Here is a 20,019-nt window from a genome sequence, read left to right on the forward strand (position 1 = left end):
TTGTTATAGCCCTGGCAAATTGTTTTAGGAAAAAACGAATGCTACCTTGCTTTGCAATCCACCTAACGTACCAACATTTTACAAAATTAATAGGCAAAATATTTATCCTTACACTGTTAATTAACAAATAAAGTGTTGTATGAAGACCTTAGATATTGTGGTTTTCGATCAAATCTTACCAGTGAGGTAAATTAAGTAAGTCATTTATTTTCGTATCTATGATAGGCAAGATGAGTTTTTCTAGTCTACAGACTGGTTACCATGGACACTCTGTGTTCCATTTCGTTAAGTCTAAACAGGCATTAGTCCCACCTGGAAATGCACTAACCTTTAGTATTATGGTGGGCGAAGACCATCAATTTATATGTGCTGCCATTCACAAAAACACTTTATTTTAAACATTTCTATAGAAGATAACAACTGATGGATAGCTACATAGATACCTGCCATAAATATCACAATGGCTTAATTGTAAATTGGAATTCAGATGTACGTGTGTCTCCTCTGAGTCAGAGAAAAGCAGTAAAGATGCAGTCGAATCCTTATATCAGCTCTGGCCTTTTTTATTCATGTCGATGCATTTTTTGCTCGCTGAAAGGAGATGTTAATGCATGTGCATTATTCTGTATTCAGTTCAATTGAGCTATAAAAATGAAATTGAAAACGTATGCATTTCTTATGACACTTAAATACCTTTTTGAAAAATATCTTGCTGTGACCATTATGGATATACCAATTGGCACTTATGAATGTTTTATTTTTTTGTTAACTAGACAAGCAATAGAGTCTCACAGTTGGACTGAATTGGCAGACCTTATGAACATAAACTTTGAGCTGAGGAGGTAAGTGGTACTTTAACTTTGTTTGATTAGATACCAAATACAGTATTATGTGCTTTCTGAGTGAAATGCGAAAAAAAATTATTTTGAAAAAACTAAGTTTTGAATTCACAAATGGAGAAAAACAGAAAAAAGTAAAACAATCAGAGAAAAGGCTAAATAAAGATTCACTTGAATCCGATCCTGGGTCTGGAAGATTATATTTTTTTTTTAAAACTCAAGCAATGAGTGTTTCTATGACTACCACATCCCTTCACAAAAAGGGAGCATGGATGACAGACATGGGCTCTTGGAAAACAAGTAAGATAGCCATTGGCAAAACCACTAGATGTGGCTTTAACACTCTGACACATGCAAACACTGGCATTCAGAGTTCAGATCGTATGTTGTGTGCACAAATGATGTTCAGCATGTAAAAACCAGCCCTTTTGGATTTGCTCCCTGTGAGCAGAAAAGTGGCAAAAATGCATTGCTTTCAATATAGAATGAATACATCAAATAAAGAACTGTGTGAAAATGTGTGATCATTGATTATCTTGTGAGATGTAAAATAGACCCTCATGCATTCTAATGGAAGCACATCTTAGAAGGTGGAATGAAACACCAAACAGCCAATAGCATGAGGTGAGCCAAAACACACTCTTCGTATATTGTAAGGAATTAGTAACAGAAGGTCTTGAAAACAGCTGTACTATTAAGCCAGATCTAAAAAAAGAAAGTGGGCAGACTAACAAGGGGTGTTGAGATTTAAAAAATAGTAGGTATTCCATGGTGAAAAGGGCCTCTTTTGTTGAAAAAAGGGGTAAAAGTTAAGGTGAAATGTAGGCGGGTAGAAATGTAAATGAGAAAAATAAGATTTTCTAAAAATCATTGCCAAAGTTAATATGTCTCAGCTTTCTAAACATGCAGTGGCAAAGCTAATAGGTTTGGCTTTTGTTTTAGGAAATGTTGCTCCCAGCTGTCCTGGAAAAAAATACTATAATAAAGGAGCCTCTTGGGGTACAACAAAGGGAAGGCTGGGTATAGGGCCTCTTGTTGAACAGACTGCATTAGCAGATTGAAGCTGTAACCTCAAAAAAGAGCGCTATAAAATGAGGTAGAAGAATAACTAGGTTGCACATGGTGAAATTAAAAAGCATAAATAGCAAAGTATTGTATAATAAATACTTTTCAGTTTTGTTGGTGCAGCTGTGCGAAAGATTACTTGTGTGCATGCCATTACTTTGTAAACAAAAAGCTGAAAATCCAACAATATGTCATCAAGACTGCAAAGTATAAGTAGAAGAAATTCAAAGTTAACGGAGTGGGATATATGCAAATACATTTTGGCTATACCTCAAAGAGTGGGATAAGTGTATCTGAGACCAATAAAAACTATGCATAACTGCTAAGAACTAAAATACTAATGAACGGGGGTCTCATAAGTTAGGCCTCATAAATGTTTATAACTCTACATCTTATAATAAGGAAGTATGTCATATAACTTTGTTAGGCTCCTTTGTAAAGCAGCACCTTAACACGACTTTTCGAGATCTTCTGATTGCCAGGGATTTTAATATTCACACCTGTGGCGATCCCAGGGTAGTTTATGTGGCTGACTTGGGGTGTCCATGGGTGCATGGAATTCACTTTGAACACTCCCCACATGGGGGGTTATTGAATGGCCTCCTCCATGAATTTGACCTGTTGTCCCTTATTTGTTTATCTGATCCATGGAGCAAGTCCACTATTTCATCTTTTCAAGGCAGGGGTGATGGATCTTTTATAATTTTTATTCTGGTATCCTCTCCCATATTAGACTCATTCTCAGGAGTTGCCATACAAGCGAGTGTTCACAGGGACCATAACCCCCTATGTGTAGCATTAAGGGCCCTTAATGCTACACAGCGGTGGGGCCGGCCAGTGTGGGGTGGTGAGACCAACAGACGGTGGGAGGCATTTGAAATGGTCCCAGATATCCCCAGATGTGTTTTATGAGTACATGTCGACCTCGTGTGCCAATGAGTTGGCTAGGTGCTGTTCTGTAACTTCAGAGCCTCCGGAGGAGGTCATTGGTGCCATTAACATCCTCTCAGGTAAAATGAGTGACTTTCTAAGTCTATTGCTGAGTCCCCCAGATGGTTTGACTCTCTCTGTTCCAAGGTGGCCAGGAAGTTGCAGGGGGCACTTATCAAATGCCCCAGGGATCCTATACAGGTGAGATCCTGCCGCAGGGAATATAAATTCGAACTTGCAAGATGGAAATCTGCTTTAAAAGAGGAAGCTTGGAGGGAGTTCGTTGAGAGATAGTTCAAGATTTTGTATGAGAATTAATAGCCCTTTTTTAAACCCTGAGGAGGGGAGAGCGGTAGCTGCCAATATAATAGAAGAGGACTGGGTTCGCCACTACGTAGATATGTTTGAGTGCTCTTCTGAGATAACCTGTTCTCTACCAAGAGTGGTTGCTGATTCTGACTTTGTTTTTATTTGTTTTGAGGTTAAGGAAGGCATTTTGGGATTGACTAGCAGTAAAGCGCCGGGACCTGATGCCATCCCAGCCGACCTATTCAAACTAAACCCAACCCTCTGGGCTCCAGTACTTGCAGCAGTACAGAATGCAGCGGCAAAATCCGGTTGCCCTGTGTCTTGGGCAACCTCAACTATAGTGCCAGTTTTTAACAAGGGCAACCGTGATAGCACTCACTGCTATAGACCTATTTTCCTGCTGGATTCGGTGGTCAAGGTGGTGGGTCGGGTGCTTTTGGAAATATTGACAACCTGGACAGAGGAACACGCTATTTTATCAAATATACAGTATGGGTGCCGTCCCGAAAGGTCTACCATGGCACAATGTCTCAATCTGTCCATGATTTTGAATAAATACACGGTTGCCCGTCCCGGAACGATCTTTTTAGCATTCATGGACTTGTCTTCCGCGTTCGACTGCGTGAATAGGGGAAAACTTTGTCAGTCCATGCTTGCTATTGGGGTAGATGGTAATATTGTCTCTTTCTTAGAAAGTCTCCATCAAGCAACTAGGGTGCCGATTAGATTTTCTCAGGACCTAAGAGTCTCCCGCACTGTGGCCATTAAGTGAGGTGTAAGACAGGGTTGTATCCTGGCCCCTTTTTTGTTTAATTTATACAGCAACGACCTAGATGGTGTACTACAAGATACAAGGGTTGAATTTCAGCAGGTAGCCCGTCATGGCCTCCCAGTTTTACTATATGCGGACGATGCGGTCCTTATATTCAGAACCGCTAGGGGGCTACAAACTCTGCTTGATTCATTTTCTGCTTTTATGAGGTACAGGGATCTGTCCATAAACGACTCAAAATCTTTTGTGATGCAGATGGGCATCCACATTAAAAAGACCTTTCAGTTCAGAGTAGGCACCGCAAAGGTTCCCCGCACCAAGGTTTTCTCGAATATGGAAGTCACTCTGGATGAACATCAGAATTGGGGCCCTTTAAAACAGAGAAAGAGGGGTGACCTAGTGCGAGCAAATGCAGCTATTTTTAACTTTGCTACAAAACTAGGCAAAAGACCTATAGCAGCACTTCTAAAGATATATCAGGCAAACTGTGTCGCGATGGTCAGTTATGGTAGTGAAATATGGGGCATGCAGTAATGGAAGATTTGCAAGTGGTCGAGAAGAGGTTCTTGAAGTGGTTATTCAGTGTTTCAATTGGAACTTCAAATATGGTTGCGCATGAAGAACTAGGGATCCCTTTCCTGAGTGACACCCTGGCTCTACGACCACTAGCCTTTTGGTTGAAAATATGGCGGAATGATGAGTTGCCACTGACCTAGCAGATATTGAGAGAGTGCATGGCTCTGGATCAATCGCATTGTATACCATGGCTCAGATATATGAAGTTCTGTTTTAACAGACTGGGTAGACCAGAAATATATATAAAACCAGAAATGGCATTAAAAAAGGACTTGGCTTGGGTCAGGGAGTCTTTCTGCAGTTTACTGAAACTGGAGAGGGAAGAGCTGGAATTGTGGAAACCCAGTGTGCGGAAATTTATAATCTTCAAAACAACATTAGCCATAGAGCCTTATCTTCTGTTTTTTTTAACACGTATGATTGTATCCTGTTGACTAGGTTCCGCTTGGGCTTTTTTCATCTCCTGCTAGCTTTTCCAAGGGGGTGCACTAGAGGACAGCTTTTAGCATCCTGTGACTGCGACGGTGTGTCTCCACAGGATCTGCTTCATTTTCTATTTTTTTGCAGGTTATATGTGATCGCCCGGAAAAAATTCATTGTTCCAATTTTAAGGAGAGCTAAGTTTAGTCAGGCCCGCCCAGCTCTCATTTACCTACAGTTGCTGCCTGACGACTCCGTCCTATTTGTCCTTAACTTTCTTAAGTCAGCAGTAAAATGTAGGGCATCCTCTGAATGGATGGCACTATTTTCGAAGGCCATACACTAACGTAGTCCCCTGCATGTGATATATTTCCTGTCAGGATCCTGGTTTCTATTCAGTCACTGGTGTACTTGAATTCCTGACCCTATGGGCCCAAGCTTTTGACCGGTATTTTATTCATGGTTCGACATTTGTATGTAATGAATTGTGTAATGGCTTTATGAAATTTTATAACTGTCTTAATAATTGTTTTATTTATGTGAACTTTTATGGATTTACAGTTGTAAACAGAATAAAGTTAATTGAATTGAATAATGAATTAAGGAGAGGAAGGGAGGGATAAAATATTGATTTTCACCATATTAAAAATATAAGACAGTAAACAACCTAATCTGAACAACAAAAAACTTAGACCACGTACTATCATGAATTCAGATAATGAAAAACTATGACAAAAAGTGATAAAATAGAGAGAACACCTTATTTAGGAAGCTTAACATTTCTCTTCAACCACTGTTTTAAAAGCTAGATTTATTAGGAAATTGTGTAATCAGTGAACATACTAGTTTTTTTGATAGTTAATACCAATAAGAGAATAACACATGATGTATCTAATGTGTGATTGAAACAAATTGCATATTACTTTGCCTTAAACGAAACATTGGTAGCAATTCTTCCTGTTGGCTGTTATTTAGCTTTCAAAACATTCAATTATCAAGTAACTTTGGGGCCAAACATTGGATACACTGCCAAGAAATATGTTTATGTACTTTAAAGGAGTACTGACTTGAAAATGTTCATTAATTTGTTTCCATTTTTGTTGCTGAAAACTACAATATTTGGACAGAAACATTACTTATCTGTTGTTATTGTATGACTACATTTATGAGACCAACATTTAGACTCATTTGATTTATAAATATTCAAAACTGATTTTGGCTTTACAGGCAAATTATTGTAAATAAAGTATAATGTTTGAGTGGAATTTACTGCAATTGATGTTTTTTGCATCCATAATTTGTTCCAAAATAAAACAGACAGACACATATTGAAATAATTCAGATATAATTGAGGCTTTAGGGTTGTACATTAATATATGCATGAGATTTTTCTTTGTATCATTGTTGGAGTATGTAGCATCCTGCATTAAATAGTTGCCAATAATCTCTTTTAATAATTGAGTCAAATACATTTTAAAGGAAAGAGGCTGTCATATATTTTATTTGAAAGTCAGAAAAAGATAAAGGAGCTGCATCCTAAAAAAGTTGAGGAATCTACATTATTCCTCTGTCTCTCCAAGAATAAGACCCATGTGACATGCCCACGCAAGGAAATCCTTGGGATTCCTATGACGTGTCCTGGTGTGTGTATGTTGTTTTTCTTCGGAAAAGTCTTCTCAAGTCACAGGCTAGTGTGACTCCACCTCTTGCTGGCAATGCGCATGGGCTTCATTGTTAGATGGTTTTCTTTCCGCTGTTGGGTTTGGACATGTGTTCCCATGGTCTAGATCAATGCCGTTGCGGTCTCACTTCCAGTTGTCACAGTTCCTCTCCCTCTGTCGGTATTGTCTACGAGTACGTTTTACTTTGTATTAGGTCAACCCCTGATATTTTGTAGAATCTGCTGTCAGTGTTGTGCGAAATACCCCTAGAACGACCTACACCAAGTATACAAACGTTGACTCTTGCCCGATTACGAGGAGGCCTCCTGCAACGTATGCCGCTCCTTTCTGTCAAAAACGACACTTTCAGACCACCGGCCAGTCAACTCGAAATGTTGCACACCCCAGACCTCTTCGGCAAGAGATACAAACCCTGACTTCTACCCCGCCCATCTCCTCCCTCTATGTGACACTACCTCTTATCACAAGGTCCTAGGAAGTACTTCCTCATACCATTTAAGGAGGACATGAATGAAAAACCTATTGAGGAGGACTTCCTCTTCAAAACTCTTCTCTGCTTCCGCTCTAACCAGTATTTGTCCATGCTGAAGGGCATGATCAAGCCAGCCCCTGACATTTTCAAGGCGCAGGTGAAGGCTCGAGTAATCACTCCCCGATTTGGCAAGAAGTATGAGGCTTCCCCATCAGAACCCCGTACATGACGGGTCAACTCCCTCCAAATAGCCCAGTAGTGCATACCCCCCACAAATGCGCCAACACAGTGGGTACCGGCAAGGCCCCATCGCCGGACAAAGAACGCAAACATATTGGCTCAGCGGGCAAGCTCGTTGTTGCTCAATCGGCCAATCACTGGTCCATCGTCGACTCCATCAACCTGCTTTCCTGGTATGACCGGGCCTCCTAGGACAAGAGGGCTGAGCTTCTCTAATATCTCCCAGAGGAACACTGCAAGAGAGGGCATACAAATAGTCTCAGAGAGCAAGCTCATTTCGAACACCACCAATTGATGTACCCTTGATGCTGATGATACGGCCGCTCGGGGCATTAACTCTAGTGTGCTCCATCGCAGACATTCTTGGCTTTGTGTCTCCAACTTCAAGCCGGACTTTCAATGATTTCTCCTCAACCTGCTTTTTGAGGGGGAACATCTCTGTGGGCCACAGGTTGATGAGATGTTGGAGTAGATAAAAAAAAGGACACAGCGAAAGCAATGGGCGACCTACAAACACTCACCCTCATGGATCCTTTCGACTTTAACCTTACCGTGGAGGCTCCCAGACCACCTCCCCTGATGCTTTAACTACTGTCCAGCGTCAGCAGGTCCACCAAACCTACACAAGAGGCTACTTCACAGGTGCCTACTATGACAACAGCACTAAGGGTAGAGACAAAGGTGTCTCCCCTGTAGGAGCTGCCCCAGCCAAGCAAAGGCTTACTCTCACCCCCACTACAATACACCAGTCGGGGTCACCTCCAGAGTTCCTTCCCCACATGGAGACACATCACCTCCTACTGCTGAGTATTGGACAAAAAGGTTACTGTCTGGCGCTCACTTCCACACCTCCCAACATATCACCCCATTGACACATCCTCTCTCCAAAACACCAGCGCCTACTTTGGGACGAGGTCAAAGCACTCAGAGGGGCCATTGAGCCTGTGCCACATCATCTAGAGGGAACAGGGGTGAATTCCCTGTACTTTCTCATTTCCAAGAAAGATGGATCCCTCCAACCTATCCTGGACCTCAGGCCCCTCAACAAATACAACCTTTAGGAACATTTCCATATGGTCCCACTTCCGGATGCCATTCCACTGCTACAACAAGGCACTTTATGGCTGCATTCGACCTCAAAGATGCATAATTCCACATCTTGAGCCTTCCTGCACATCACTGCTATCTCAGGTTTGAGGTAAGTGGCAAACACTGTCAATTCAAGGTCCAGCCCTCGGGGTCCTCACACCACCACAAGTGTTTACCAAATGCCTCGCAGTGGTAGTCACACACCTGCAGAGATGGGGCATGCGTGTCTCCCTACTTAGACGACTGATTGATAAAGAGCACCACTCAGCAACAGTGTTTTTCCCACATTCCGGCCACCATCAACCTCCTATGCGACCTGAAGTGTACAGTCAATGCCATCAAGTCCAACCTCCAACCCATGCAGGTACAACCTTACCTATGGGTGAGCTCCAATTCTGAGTTGGGCAAAGCCTACACCAGCGCTGCAAGGATGCAGTCCTTTCAGACGTTGTTCCACATTTTCCAGCCAAATCAGCAGGTCAGTTTGTGCACAGTCATGCTCGGTCCTAAGTATGATGGCCTCATGTATAGCTATAGTCCTTCACACCAGGTAACACATGCACCCGTTGCAATAATGCTTAGAGCATCAATGGTCCCAAATGGAGGGCCATTTGGGCAACCTAGTGTTGATCGGCCTCCGCACCCACCACTCTCTACAGTGGTGGAACACCAACTACTTGTTAGACAACAGGCCTTTTCCTGATCCAGTTCTGTAGTTGACAATCACAACAAACACCTCACTCACCTAGTGCAGGACCTGACTGTCCAAGGTCAATGGGTACTCGCTCACCAGGATCTCCACGTCTACTGCCTGGAGCTGTTAGGCATCCACCTTCTATGACATCCTCAACAGGATGTGGCAACAACTCCAGAGTGGAAACTCCACCCATGAGCATTCCTCCCGTACTTCCAGAGTTGTGAGTTTCCCAACATAGATCTCTTTGCCACAGCAGAAAACGCCAAATGCCCAAACTTTGCCTCCAGGTTTCCACACCCACAGCAATATGGATGATACGGTCACTTTTACACTCTCCTCCTCCTTCCATTTGAAGTGGTAGGCTTCTGCGAACGTCTTTCAGTCTCAATCTGGTGGTTCCAAGCCCTGGTTCTTCACTCTCCTCCACCTCTTGGTGGTCCTTCACAAGTGGCTTTCCAACAGGCTAGACCTTTTCCATTTGAACCATGAAGAAATCAGGCACCCCAACCCTAGGTTGCTCAACCTTGCGATCTGACTCCTGAGGTCCTAGAATTTGGTTACCTTAAACTACCTCCTGAATGCATGTTCATTCCCAAGGAGGCACGCAGGCCTACTACTCGCATCTGCTATACTGCTAAGTTGAAAAGGTTTCTTCACTACTGTCACTCAAAACACATCTGATCCCTTGGCAGCCAGTGTCCAACACATTGTCTGTTACAGAATACATCTGCAGACCTGTGGGCTAGCCTTTACTTACATCTGCTTTCACCTAGCCTCTGTAGCTGTCTACCTCAAGAGTTGGCAACATGTTTCCCTTTTTAGGATTCCTGTCATTAAAGCCTTTATGGAGACTCTCAAGAGGGTCATTCGTCCATGGGCTACAGAATGGAATATCAATATTGTCCTTTTTGAGAATTATGGTTCTCCATTTGAGCCCCTACATTCCTGCCCCCTTCAATCCCTCTCCTGGAAGGTGGTGCCTCTTGTTGCTACAGCTATAATTCATACGTGTCAGTTGGCTTCAGGCTTTATCCCTGGAAGAGCCCTTTTTTCAGGTTCACAGGGATAGGGCTGTCCTGCGCACCAACTCTAAATTTCTTCCTAAGGTGGTCTCTTTGTTCCACCTGATCCAGTCTATCGAGCTACCAGTTTTCTTTCCCCTGCCTGACTCATTTTCAAAATGGGTTCTCCATACCCTAGATATAAAACAAACACTGTACCATATAAACAGTACTAAGTCTCTTTCAAAAGGTGCAACAACTCTTTGTTGACCTTTCTAAACCATAGAAAAGCACTGCTCTGTCTAGCTCAGGCATAGCTAGGAAGATTGTCAAATGTATTCAAATGTGTTACTCAAAAGCCAAGAAAGGTTTGCCTAAGCCTCCTAGTGCCCACTCAACATGGAAAAAGGGGGGCCTCTATGGCCTTCCTTGGAAATGTTCCCATAGCTGATATCTGCAAAGCAGCTCCTTGTGCCACACGACATACTTTCACAAAACATTACTGTGTGGACATACTAGACCGACAGCAAGCCAATGTTGGCCACACTGTACTCTGAACACTATTCCAGTATACTGCAGTGCCCACAGGCTTGCCGCCACTTTACAGTCTATGCACAGCATGTGTATCTACAGCCACACATGCCTCGAACTGAAAATATTTTTTACTCCGTAAGCATCTGTTTGTGACATGTAGTGGTCTAGATTCACATGCATCCACCCACCTTCCTGGATGCCTTTGGCCATTGCAGTAATCTTTCATCTTTACTCTTTAGTCATTACTCTCGGTCTTGCATGGTCATCTCTTTCACTGTCCAATATCACTTCGCTCCATCTCCATACTCACCTGCCATGCAGGAAAACAATCTAACAATGTAGCTGATGCCCATGTGCCTTACCAATTAGAGGTGCAGCCCCACTGCCTCGTGACTCAAGAAGACTTCTTCGAGGATAAACAACTTCCACACATCCAGACCCAATGCTAGATGGCAGGAGTATGCACAGCATGTGAATCTACAGCACTACATGTGACGGACAGATGCTTACAGGGAAAGTAACATTGTCCTTTTTTAGTTACCATTAGTAAGCCTGTCTTGAAGAAAAATCTTCATGATATAAGCGGAAATCTGTATATTTCACCCCTCCATGCTGCTTCCCAACTTCAAGTTTGGCTAAAGATAATATTGAATTTTTACTATTCCATAAAAATTTGGAAAGAAAATCAATTTTCTTAAATAAGGTGAATAGAATAGTTAGTGGTGTGATAGAATAGTATATAGTTCAAAGTGAGATGACACAATTTTTATGGAATCTAATCATTCATTGGACCTTTTGTTTCCAAGGGTATAAAGGATTCCACCTAGTTATGAGAGACTCTAGTTTTAGAATTTCTTGAAATTTCTCTAACTGACGTGCTACACCATATACCTAAATATTTTATTTTAGAAGGAGCCCAGGCAAAGCCTGTGTAGTCAAACATGTGTTTAGTACAGAATTTGTATAGAGGAAGACTTTTATATCCTGAAACCTCAGAAAATGAGGTAATTTCCTACAAAGTAGCTAGGAGAGAGATTTCAGACTTGGAAACAAAAAGCATCATCAGCGTATGTTGCTAATTTTAATTGATTAAGGCACATAGTTGCAACCAGAAATTGTATGGTTTTGAATAAAAATGGTTCTATTGCTGAAATAAATATAAGGGTGGATAAAGGACATCCCTGACACAGTGCCCTATTCAATAGGAAATAGTTTAAAATTAAACCATTAACACGATCTCTCGTTTTAGGCAAATATAAAGAAAAGAGATCACAGATATTATTATGGGACCAAATCTGTTCCACTTCAAGAGTTTAAAAATAAAATGTCATCCTACTCTGTCACAAGCATTTTCTGCATCAATAGTTACAGGTGCCAGAGGGGCTTCAAAATGAATAAATTTACTTAAGACATCAAAAATACTCATGGGTTTCCCTAGGACAATCTCTTTTTTACAAATCCGGATTGCTCTCAGTCAGTAAGTCTATACAATAAAGGTTCTAGACGTGATGCTAAGATTTTAGCAAAAATCCTATAATCAACATACTAGAGAAATAGATCTATAATTTTTACTTAAAGTGTAGACTTTTGGAATATCACAAATTGCAGTATCTTGTTAGGAGCCATTTGCAGAACCAGTGGGTGTGAAATAATTGAACAATTCAGATAATTTAGGAAATATAATAATGTAAGAGTGAGAATAAAACTATATTGAAAAGCTGGCCCGGCCAGGGGCTTTACCTCTTTTCAAGACAACCTGTGCTGATTATGTCCTCCACTGAGGTGTTTTGTTGAGAAGAAGAAACGTTTAATGCATCTCTGACAAATTTCTTAGTTTAATTCAGATAGAATATGAAATCGTCATCCTTAGAAATAATTTCATATATATAAAGATGATCATAACATTTAGCAAATCCATTTACAATATCTTCATCTTTGTAAATAAAAACTCCTTGCTATTGAGCAACCATTTCACTTTCTTTAGCTCCTTTCTAGTTGTAATAACATTTGCAAATAACTGACCCATTTTATTTTCACCCATATAAAATCTTGCACTACTCTTGAGAAGAAAAATGCAAGCATTGTCAGTGGAGAATTTGTTGAAATGTAGATTGGCTTTTAACCAAATCCTCTAGTTCTCCCTTGGAATTTGATGTATGAAATTGATTTTCTAAATTCTTTGTTATTCAAAGCTGTTTTTTTTTTGTCCTCATCTCACCAATAAGCTTATACAGGTCTTATGAAGCCGATGTTTCGATCTGTGGGCCCCCCCGGCTTACTGCACTTGCATAGGTCGCCCGACCGGTCCCATTTGTAGGGGGACTTGGTGTAATCATAGGACCAACTATATTAATCTCAGATTACGTCCCCATCTCATAAGGGGCATCCAGATGTTTGTCGAACTGTCCCCTTCTCCTTCATGGTCCAGGTGAGCCATAGCAAATGTGGCTTTAAGCCAGTCCTCGCTCTTCGGAGGAAGGGGATCTTTCCACTTTTTACAGACCTCTCTCTGTGCAAGTAGCACCAAATATAATAATAACCCACGAAGAATCTGCGGTACGGTCTGACAAAATAAACTATCATCCCCAAAAAAGACTAGTGACAAATTAACATCAATGTTAGCTTTAAAAACATCTTGAAGAATGTCACCGATCCCCTTCCAGAAGATTTTTAGTTTGGGACACTCAAAAAAGATGTGAAGGTCATTGGCAATGGGCATCATACATCTGGGGCATTTTGGTGTTGGGGATGGAGCAAACTTGGCTATCTTAGCTGGGGTATAATAAAGTCTATTGATGACAAAGAAGTGATTCTTTTTTGGACTTGCGGGTTTGATGTATTTATATAGTAATTTCAATGAAGGCTCAAACAGGGCGTCTATAGAGGGTTCAAGGGAGGTTTTTTTTTATTTTTATTTTTTATTTGCATTTCAAAATTATACAATATGCAAACCAAGGAAATAAACCCTCAGACTGTAGCACAACAACATCCATCATCCAGTGACTGCATAGCCTACAAGTTGCCAGTAATTAACATACACTACAAGTATACTAGAATGCACAACTAATCCATTTGGTGCGTTTGTAAAAAGTCAATCAAGTATGTCCAATAGTCTCTTGGTTTGGCTCCAGTGGGCAACTCCTCCGTGTATGTTTGTAAGGCATCTCTACAATACGTCAGATCCTGAAGCCACTGTCTAAGCTTTGGAGTCACTTTACTATCCCAGCACAACGAAATTCTACGCTTTGCTAGCAGCAGAGCAATTACACAGAATTTGCGCTTACTAGCGCGTACACCTTGAACGAGGCCCAACAAGCAGGTGTGAATGGTACATTCAATATTTGTGTCCACCATTTTCCCCAATGCCCTCATAACGCTTATCCAGTACTCATTCACTGTCGCACAAGACCATGCAAGATGTATAAAGTCAGCCCCATCCGCCTTACAGCGTTTACATTTCACATCTGTTTGTATGGACATAACCTGGCTGGTGTATAGTACGTTTCGTGTGGTTTGGGTTAGGTATTTATAATGCACCATACGCAAGTTTCCGTTTGGCGTGAACATGCCAGTTAGAGCGCATGTCGTGGCCCATTCCTCCTCCGTGAGTGGAACATCTAGAACCTCATTCCACTTCTCCAGCGCATGAGCTGTGTCAGCTATATCCTCCTGCAATTTAACGTATAGTACCACAGCAGAAGTTCTCTATCCACCAGCGCCTGGATGCCTCAGGGTAACTGTCTGCGCTTTACAAAACTCCTTTACATTACATTACATTTAGATACCATGTGTGCATTGCTAGGTGTAGTAAGCATCCACTGTAATGTCGACAGTTGTGACAGCTCTGCAGGATAAGAGGGATGTCGTTTTTTGATTGCGTTTTGCAGTCTATAATACGTGAATCGAAACAGCAGCATTTGATTACTGATGTATGTAAGGTCGATGAGTGCCCTAAAAACACCATTGTGGTAAAGGTCCCCCATTTTATCTATACCTACCTGTTTCAGCAAGTTCAGGCCCACCTTTTCTTGAGTAACGGACAGTTCTGGGTGGTGTGACAGTGGTAGTGCCGGAGCATATAGCGGGAGTTTGCCTGCTAATTTCCCCATTCTATGCCAGGCAGCATTTGTCGTGTCTATAGTGTTTATATCACGATTATGAAGAGGGGGCCTACGATGACTAATGATAGCCGATAATGGTATAGGGAGCGCGTCGCCTTCTTCAATGGCTACATGTGTGACATACGGGACAGTATGATACCAATAGTGCGCAAATTGCGCTTGGGCATACAAAAAGTAAAGCAAAAAGTCCGGGACTGTAAAACCACTACGTGAGTATGGTAGTGTAAGTGTATGCAGTTTAATACGGGCCTGCTTACCTGCCCAAAGCAGTCATTTTACCATTGTTGACATTCGTTTAAAAATCACTGTTGGGGGAGTGATCGGGATGTTATTGAAAAGATATAAGAATTTAGGTAAGACGACCATTTTAACAATTGCCAGACGATCAGCTAACGTTAAAGGTAGTTGGATCCATCTGCCTATTTTATCCTCCATGGCGTCAATCGCCCTGCCATAGTTATTACGAATCACTACCTCTGGATCCCGGTGATACCAGACACCCAGATACTTAACTGGGTCTGAATGCCATTCTAGAGGGAATTCGGTTTGGTGTGGAAGCGTTGAGTCCGTTAACGGTATTATGAGGCATTTGGACCAGTTAATTTGAAGCCCTGAGTGGTGACCAAAACGAATATATTCCCTCAGCAGAGGGGCAAAATTCTTCTCCGGGTCACGCACATATAGCATCATATAGCATCATGTCATCCGCATAATGAAATATATGTAATGGACGTTGCGGAAATTGGAGTGCCGAATAATGATGGCCCTGCCTTATCTTACAGGCAAGTGGCTCAAGTGCTAACCCGAATAGCAATGGGGACAGCGGGCAACCTTGCCTCGTCCCCCTTGCTATCGAAATGGCATCTGATATATAGTTGTTAACTTTAATTCGTGCCGTATAATGTCTGCACCCATCGTAAAAAATTGTGGGAATCCCATTCGACGTAACACAGTGTGTAGATATGGTCATTCAATAGAATCAAATGCTTTTGCAGCATCTAATAGAACCGCAGCGGCTTTGGTGCTAGGAATTAAGTAATGCGATAACGCAAATAATGTTCTTGTGTTGTGGGCTGTTGTTCTAGTTGGCATAAACCCAGACTGATCTGGTAATACCAGTCTGGTCATTAGGGGTTGTAACCTGGTGGCCAGAATTGTGGCTAATATGTTAGTATCTACATCTATGAGAGACAGCGGCCTGTAGGATTCGCAATATTCTGGATCTTTGTTTGGTTTTAAAAGGGCGACGAGCACAGCTTCTCTCAACGTGGGCAGTAGCAATTGCTTGTCGTGCGCATCACCGTACATTTCAACCAGATGAGGCGCCAGTTGATCTGCAAAAGACTTATAAAATTTGCAGGTTAACCCATCAGGGCCAGGCGCTTTTCCATTAGGAAGTGATTTAATAATTTCCGTGACCTCTTCTACTGTGATGGGCAAGGACACATAATCCCTATGTGTATCAGATAGCCAAGCTATCGCCACATCCTCTAAGTAATCCATGACCTCAGACGGTGTGGCCGTTTTCCGCGCAGCATACAATTCCCCATATGTTCTCATAGATTCACGCAATATCCCCTGCGCATCTTGCTGTAACTCCCCCTGCATATTCCTGATCGCTAGTACTGCCTGTGGCGGACAACCTGCGCATATCTTGGATGCCAATACCGTTCCCGGCCTACCCCCCTCCCCATATGACCGTGCTATCTGGCGTTTCGTAACATACTTCAGTTCTTCCTCTGCGTATGTTTGATATTCCGATAGCACGCCCGAATGTCACCTAATATTTTTACATTCTGTGTGCTTTCGGATTCCCGCTCTAGGGTTTTTAGGGTGCTTTCCCATTTGCTAAGCTGTTGACGTATGTCCTTCAAAATACCAGCGCTAGTGCTAATACATACTCCCCTGATTGTCGCTTTAAACGCTTCCCAGAGTAAGCCAGGATCCTCTGTATTGAGTTTATTCAGCTCAAAATATTCAGTGATAGCCTGACTGATAGTATCAGTGTACACTGAGTCCAACAGCGCTTTTGAGTTAAATCTCCAAGTGTAAGGGGCGGTATATAGTGTGGTATGTTAATAGATGGCAGCACTGGATTGTGGTCAGATAATGTTCTGGGCAGGTGACTCACAGCTCGCGTCCACAACAGTACCTCGCTAGTTCCCAACCAGTAGTCTATACGAGACCAGCTATTATGAGCCGCTGTGGTGTGTGTGGCCTCCCTTCTACCCGGATTGCGAGTTCTCCAAATGTCATGGAGACTTGCTTCACTCATAATATTTTGCAATACCTCCACTGCCCTCTGATGTGGTTCTTTAGATGCGTTTGATCTGTCCAGACTATCACACAGAGCAGCATTAAAGTCTCCACCCCAGAATATAGCCATGCCCGACAAGTCATTTATTTCACGCCAAATTGCATGATAGAAGTCTGGGTCGTCCACGTTTGGGCCATAGGTGTTGATGAACGCTATACGCTGACCGCGTAGTCGCCCCGTGATAAAAACATAGCGCCCTAGTTCATCCTGTAACGTACTGTCTACTTGAAGTCGTGTCCCCTTTTTGATCAAAATGATGACCCCTCTGGAGTAAGAGGAGTATATTGCCTCCGCCCATTTGCGCCCAATGTGATTAGTAGAACTAGGAGCGATATGCGTTTCCTGAAGAAATGCTATATCAATGTGTAGTCTGTCAAGGTAAGCAAATATTTGCCTGATTTTTTTCGGGTTGTTGAGCCCTCTGACATTCCAAGTAATCATATTTAAATGAGCTGGCCGTAGCCTATTTTCGGACAACGTTAAATAGTGAAATATATCCTAAAAACAGGTACTATTTCCCCTTCTTGTACATCTTATGTTACTTAGTGAAAAGCTGGCAACTGCAATCATGTGACAGTTCAGCTGGATATCCGCAATGTTTCTCAAGTACAACAGTCTGTATAACAGTTTCCAATCCCGCCCCCTCCAACCCACTTCAGCACCCCAACCATGCCAAAGACAAATCCCTAGTGTAGAAAACAACATAACAAAACCCCTTTGTGGGGATTGCCTAGGGGTACCGCCAAGAGCACACAACTCCATCCATCAAAGTGGATGTGGTCAGGCATACGTTATACATGCAGATCTGATTCTTTCCAATAGTTTGTCAAGTGACATGATAACGCCACGTCACCATGTATATCTGAATGTTATATTCTATAGAGTAAAGATTCGTAACCATTTGCCAAGACTGATAGTTTGTAGCGTTTTTTATTTTTTTGCTCTAAAGAGATAAGCGACCAGTCACAGCAGGGATTCAAAGGCATAGCAAATTACTCCAATAATATAGAAACATCATAGCCATGAGCACCGTCAAGAACAGTGCCCAATGTACATGGTATGTATATTACCCCCCATTGTATGCAGCGTCTCTGTGCACTAACAGGAATATATTGTCTAGTCGCTGACCACTCAACCTTAACTGTTCCATTTTTGCAAAATCCAGGGAGTCCCTCTGGTGGGCATCAGAATCGTACAGACCTTACAGTTGGCGTCAGTGCAGTGTACAGGCCGACCAGCATATTACATCCACAGCTCAAGCTGGCCGTATCGCATACATCGCAAATTTGTGTCTCGCCATCTCGTGAATCGTATGACGGCTGACCTCATTCAGAATCTTGGGTCTGCACAGCTTGCTTTCGCGTTGGCCAATCAACTTCTTAATAAAATCTTGCGCTGCCTTTGGAGAATGGAGAACCGTAGAGCGGCCATCGTGTGTCACCTTCAGCCGAGCTGGATAAAGCATTGCATACTCCACTCCCATTTAAAGTCCTGATAAAACGCCAATGTGTTGCCCTGGTAGGTTACCTGTTGCTTGTCACGTGCCATACGCAATATGGCATCACGATCCCTATAATTCAGGATCCGGGCAACTATAGGTCTAGGCGTGGCGCCTGGCGGGGGTCTTGGAGCCAGGGACCTATGTGCGCGTTCCACTATGAGGACCGTCGAGAAATGATTAGCACCAAACACCTCACGAAGCATATCCTCCACATAGGTCTCCATCCGTCCCGTATTTGTGGATTCTAGAATTCCCGCGATTCTGATGTTATTGCGATGGGACCTCGCCTCCAAATCCTCCACCTTGTTTTTAAGGACCTCCACCACATTTTCCATATCCGTGCACTTGCGAGTTGTGGTTTGTGATTCATCCTCCACGGTGGTGATACACCTCTCGGTCTCATCAAGTCGCTCCCCTTGCTTATACAGTTTTGCCGACATATTGTCAACACGATGCATGAGGGAATCCAGTTTGCCATTGATGTCCTGTAAGCTTTGTTGTATCGCCTTGAGGACTTGCTCCATTGCGTTGCTCGTCTTATTTCCCCCTTCCAATTCGGTATCCGAGAGCGCCGTTGCACCTTTGGTTTGGCGCTTCGTTTCAAATGAGAGTTTTGACTGCTGCTTGTCCGGCTTTCCCATGATGACTGTACTCTGCCCTAAAGACGGCGACACCTAATGCTTTTTATCACCACCGATGGGGAGGCAGCTTGTCCTATGCTCCACTTTGCGGCTTCCTGCGCCTCCAGTCCTCGGCACCGCCCAAAGAGATCTTGCAATGATATGCGTCACACAGCACCGTCCTCCGATGATAGCAGATGTTAATCGCAGCCTATATCATAGTGCCAATGGCTTAGACCACCACCGCAGTTGCACCCAACATCCAGTAGGAACTGTAGCCCGTTATTAGTAGGTCACAGGGTCTCCATCTGCGACAGCGCCCCAATGTTACATGCACCTCCTAGTGACCCGCTATCTCTAGGCCACAGAGCACAGTCCGTTAAGTGGGGTACAGCCATTTTGCGATATAGGTTTCATCTACCCCCTCTGTACATACGTGGAAACAGCAGCATCCACCACGCAATCACAGGGGGACCAGCACACTCCGAATCCCACAGTTCTGGTGAGGTACAGTTGGTACTTGTCCCGGTGATGTCCCACCTCACAGCTGCGTTTTTTAAGTAAGTCACGCCAGGGACATGCTTTCATCAGCCCGCATACTTCCCAGAGCAAAGCAGGTGTCATTGGTATATATGGTGAGGATCCTTACATTAGAGGGTGCTTAGTTGCCTAACTTTGTCCCAGCCTGTACTTCCACAGGGCTCCTATGCCGCCCTGCACTGGCAGAATGCGCCGCTTAATAGCGGAGATCGGCGGTAGCGGTGGCACCGTTAGTATGGGCCACCATTTTATGCTGGCGTTTCGTTCTTTCCTCTACTCGGCTAGCAGACACGC

General features: G+C 42.9%; 1 protein-coding gene across 1 annotated transcript in view; it reads left to right on the forward strand.

The window, feature by feature from the left end:
- LOC146856835 (uncharacterized) overlaps window positions 1-20,019 on the forward strand; it is a 499,318-nt gene that overhangs the window by 459,271 nt on the left and 20,028 nt on the right. The window contains exon 20 of the mRNA XM_085647270.1: window positions 774-842. Within this exon, the coding sequence (XP_085503396.1) occupies window positions 774-842 (69 nt within the window). The remainder of the gene's footprint in view (window positions 1-773; window positions 843-20,019) is intronic.

Source organism: Triturus cristatus, chromosome 3_2, assembly GCF_964204655.1.
Source record: "Triturus cristatus chromosome 3_2, aTriCri1.1, whole genome shotgun sequence".
Taxonomy (NCBI): domain Eukaryota; kingdom Metazoa; phylum Chordata; class Amphibia; order Caudata; family Salamandridae; genus Triturus; species Triturus cristatus.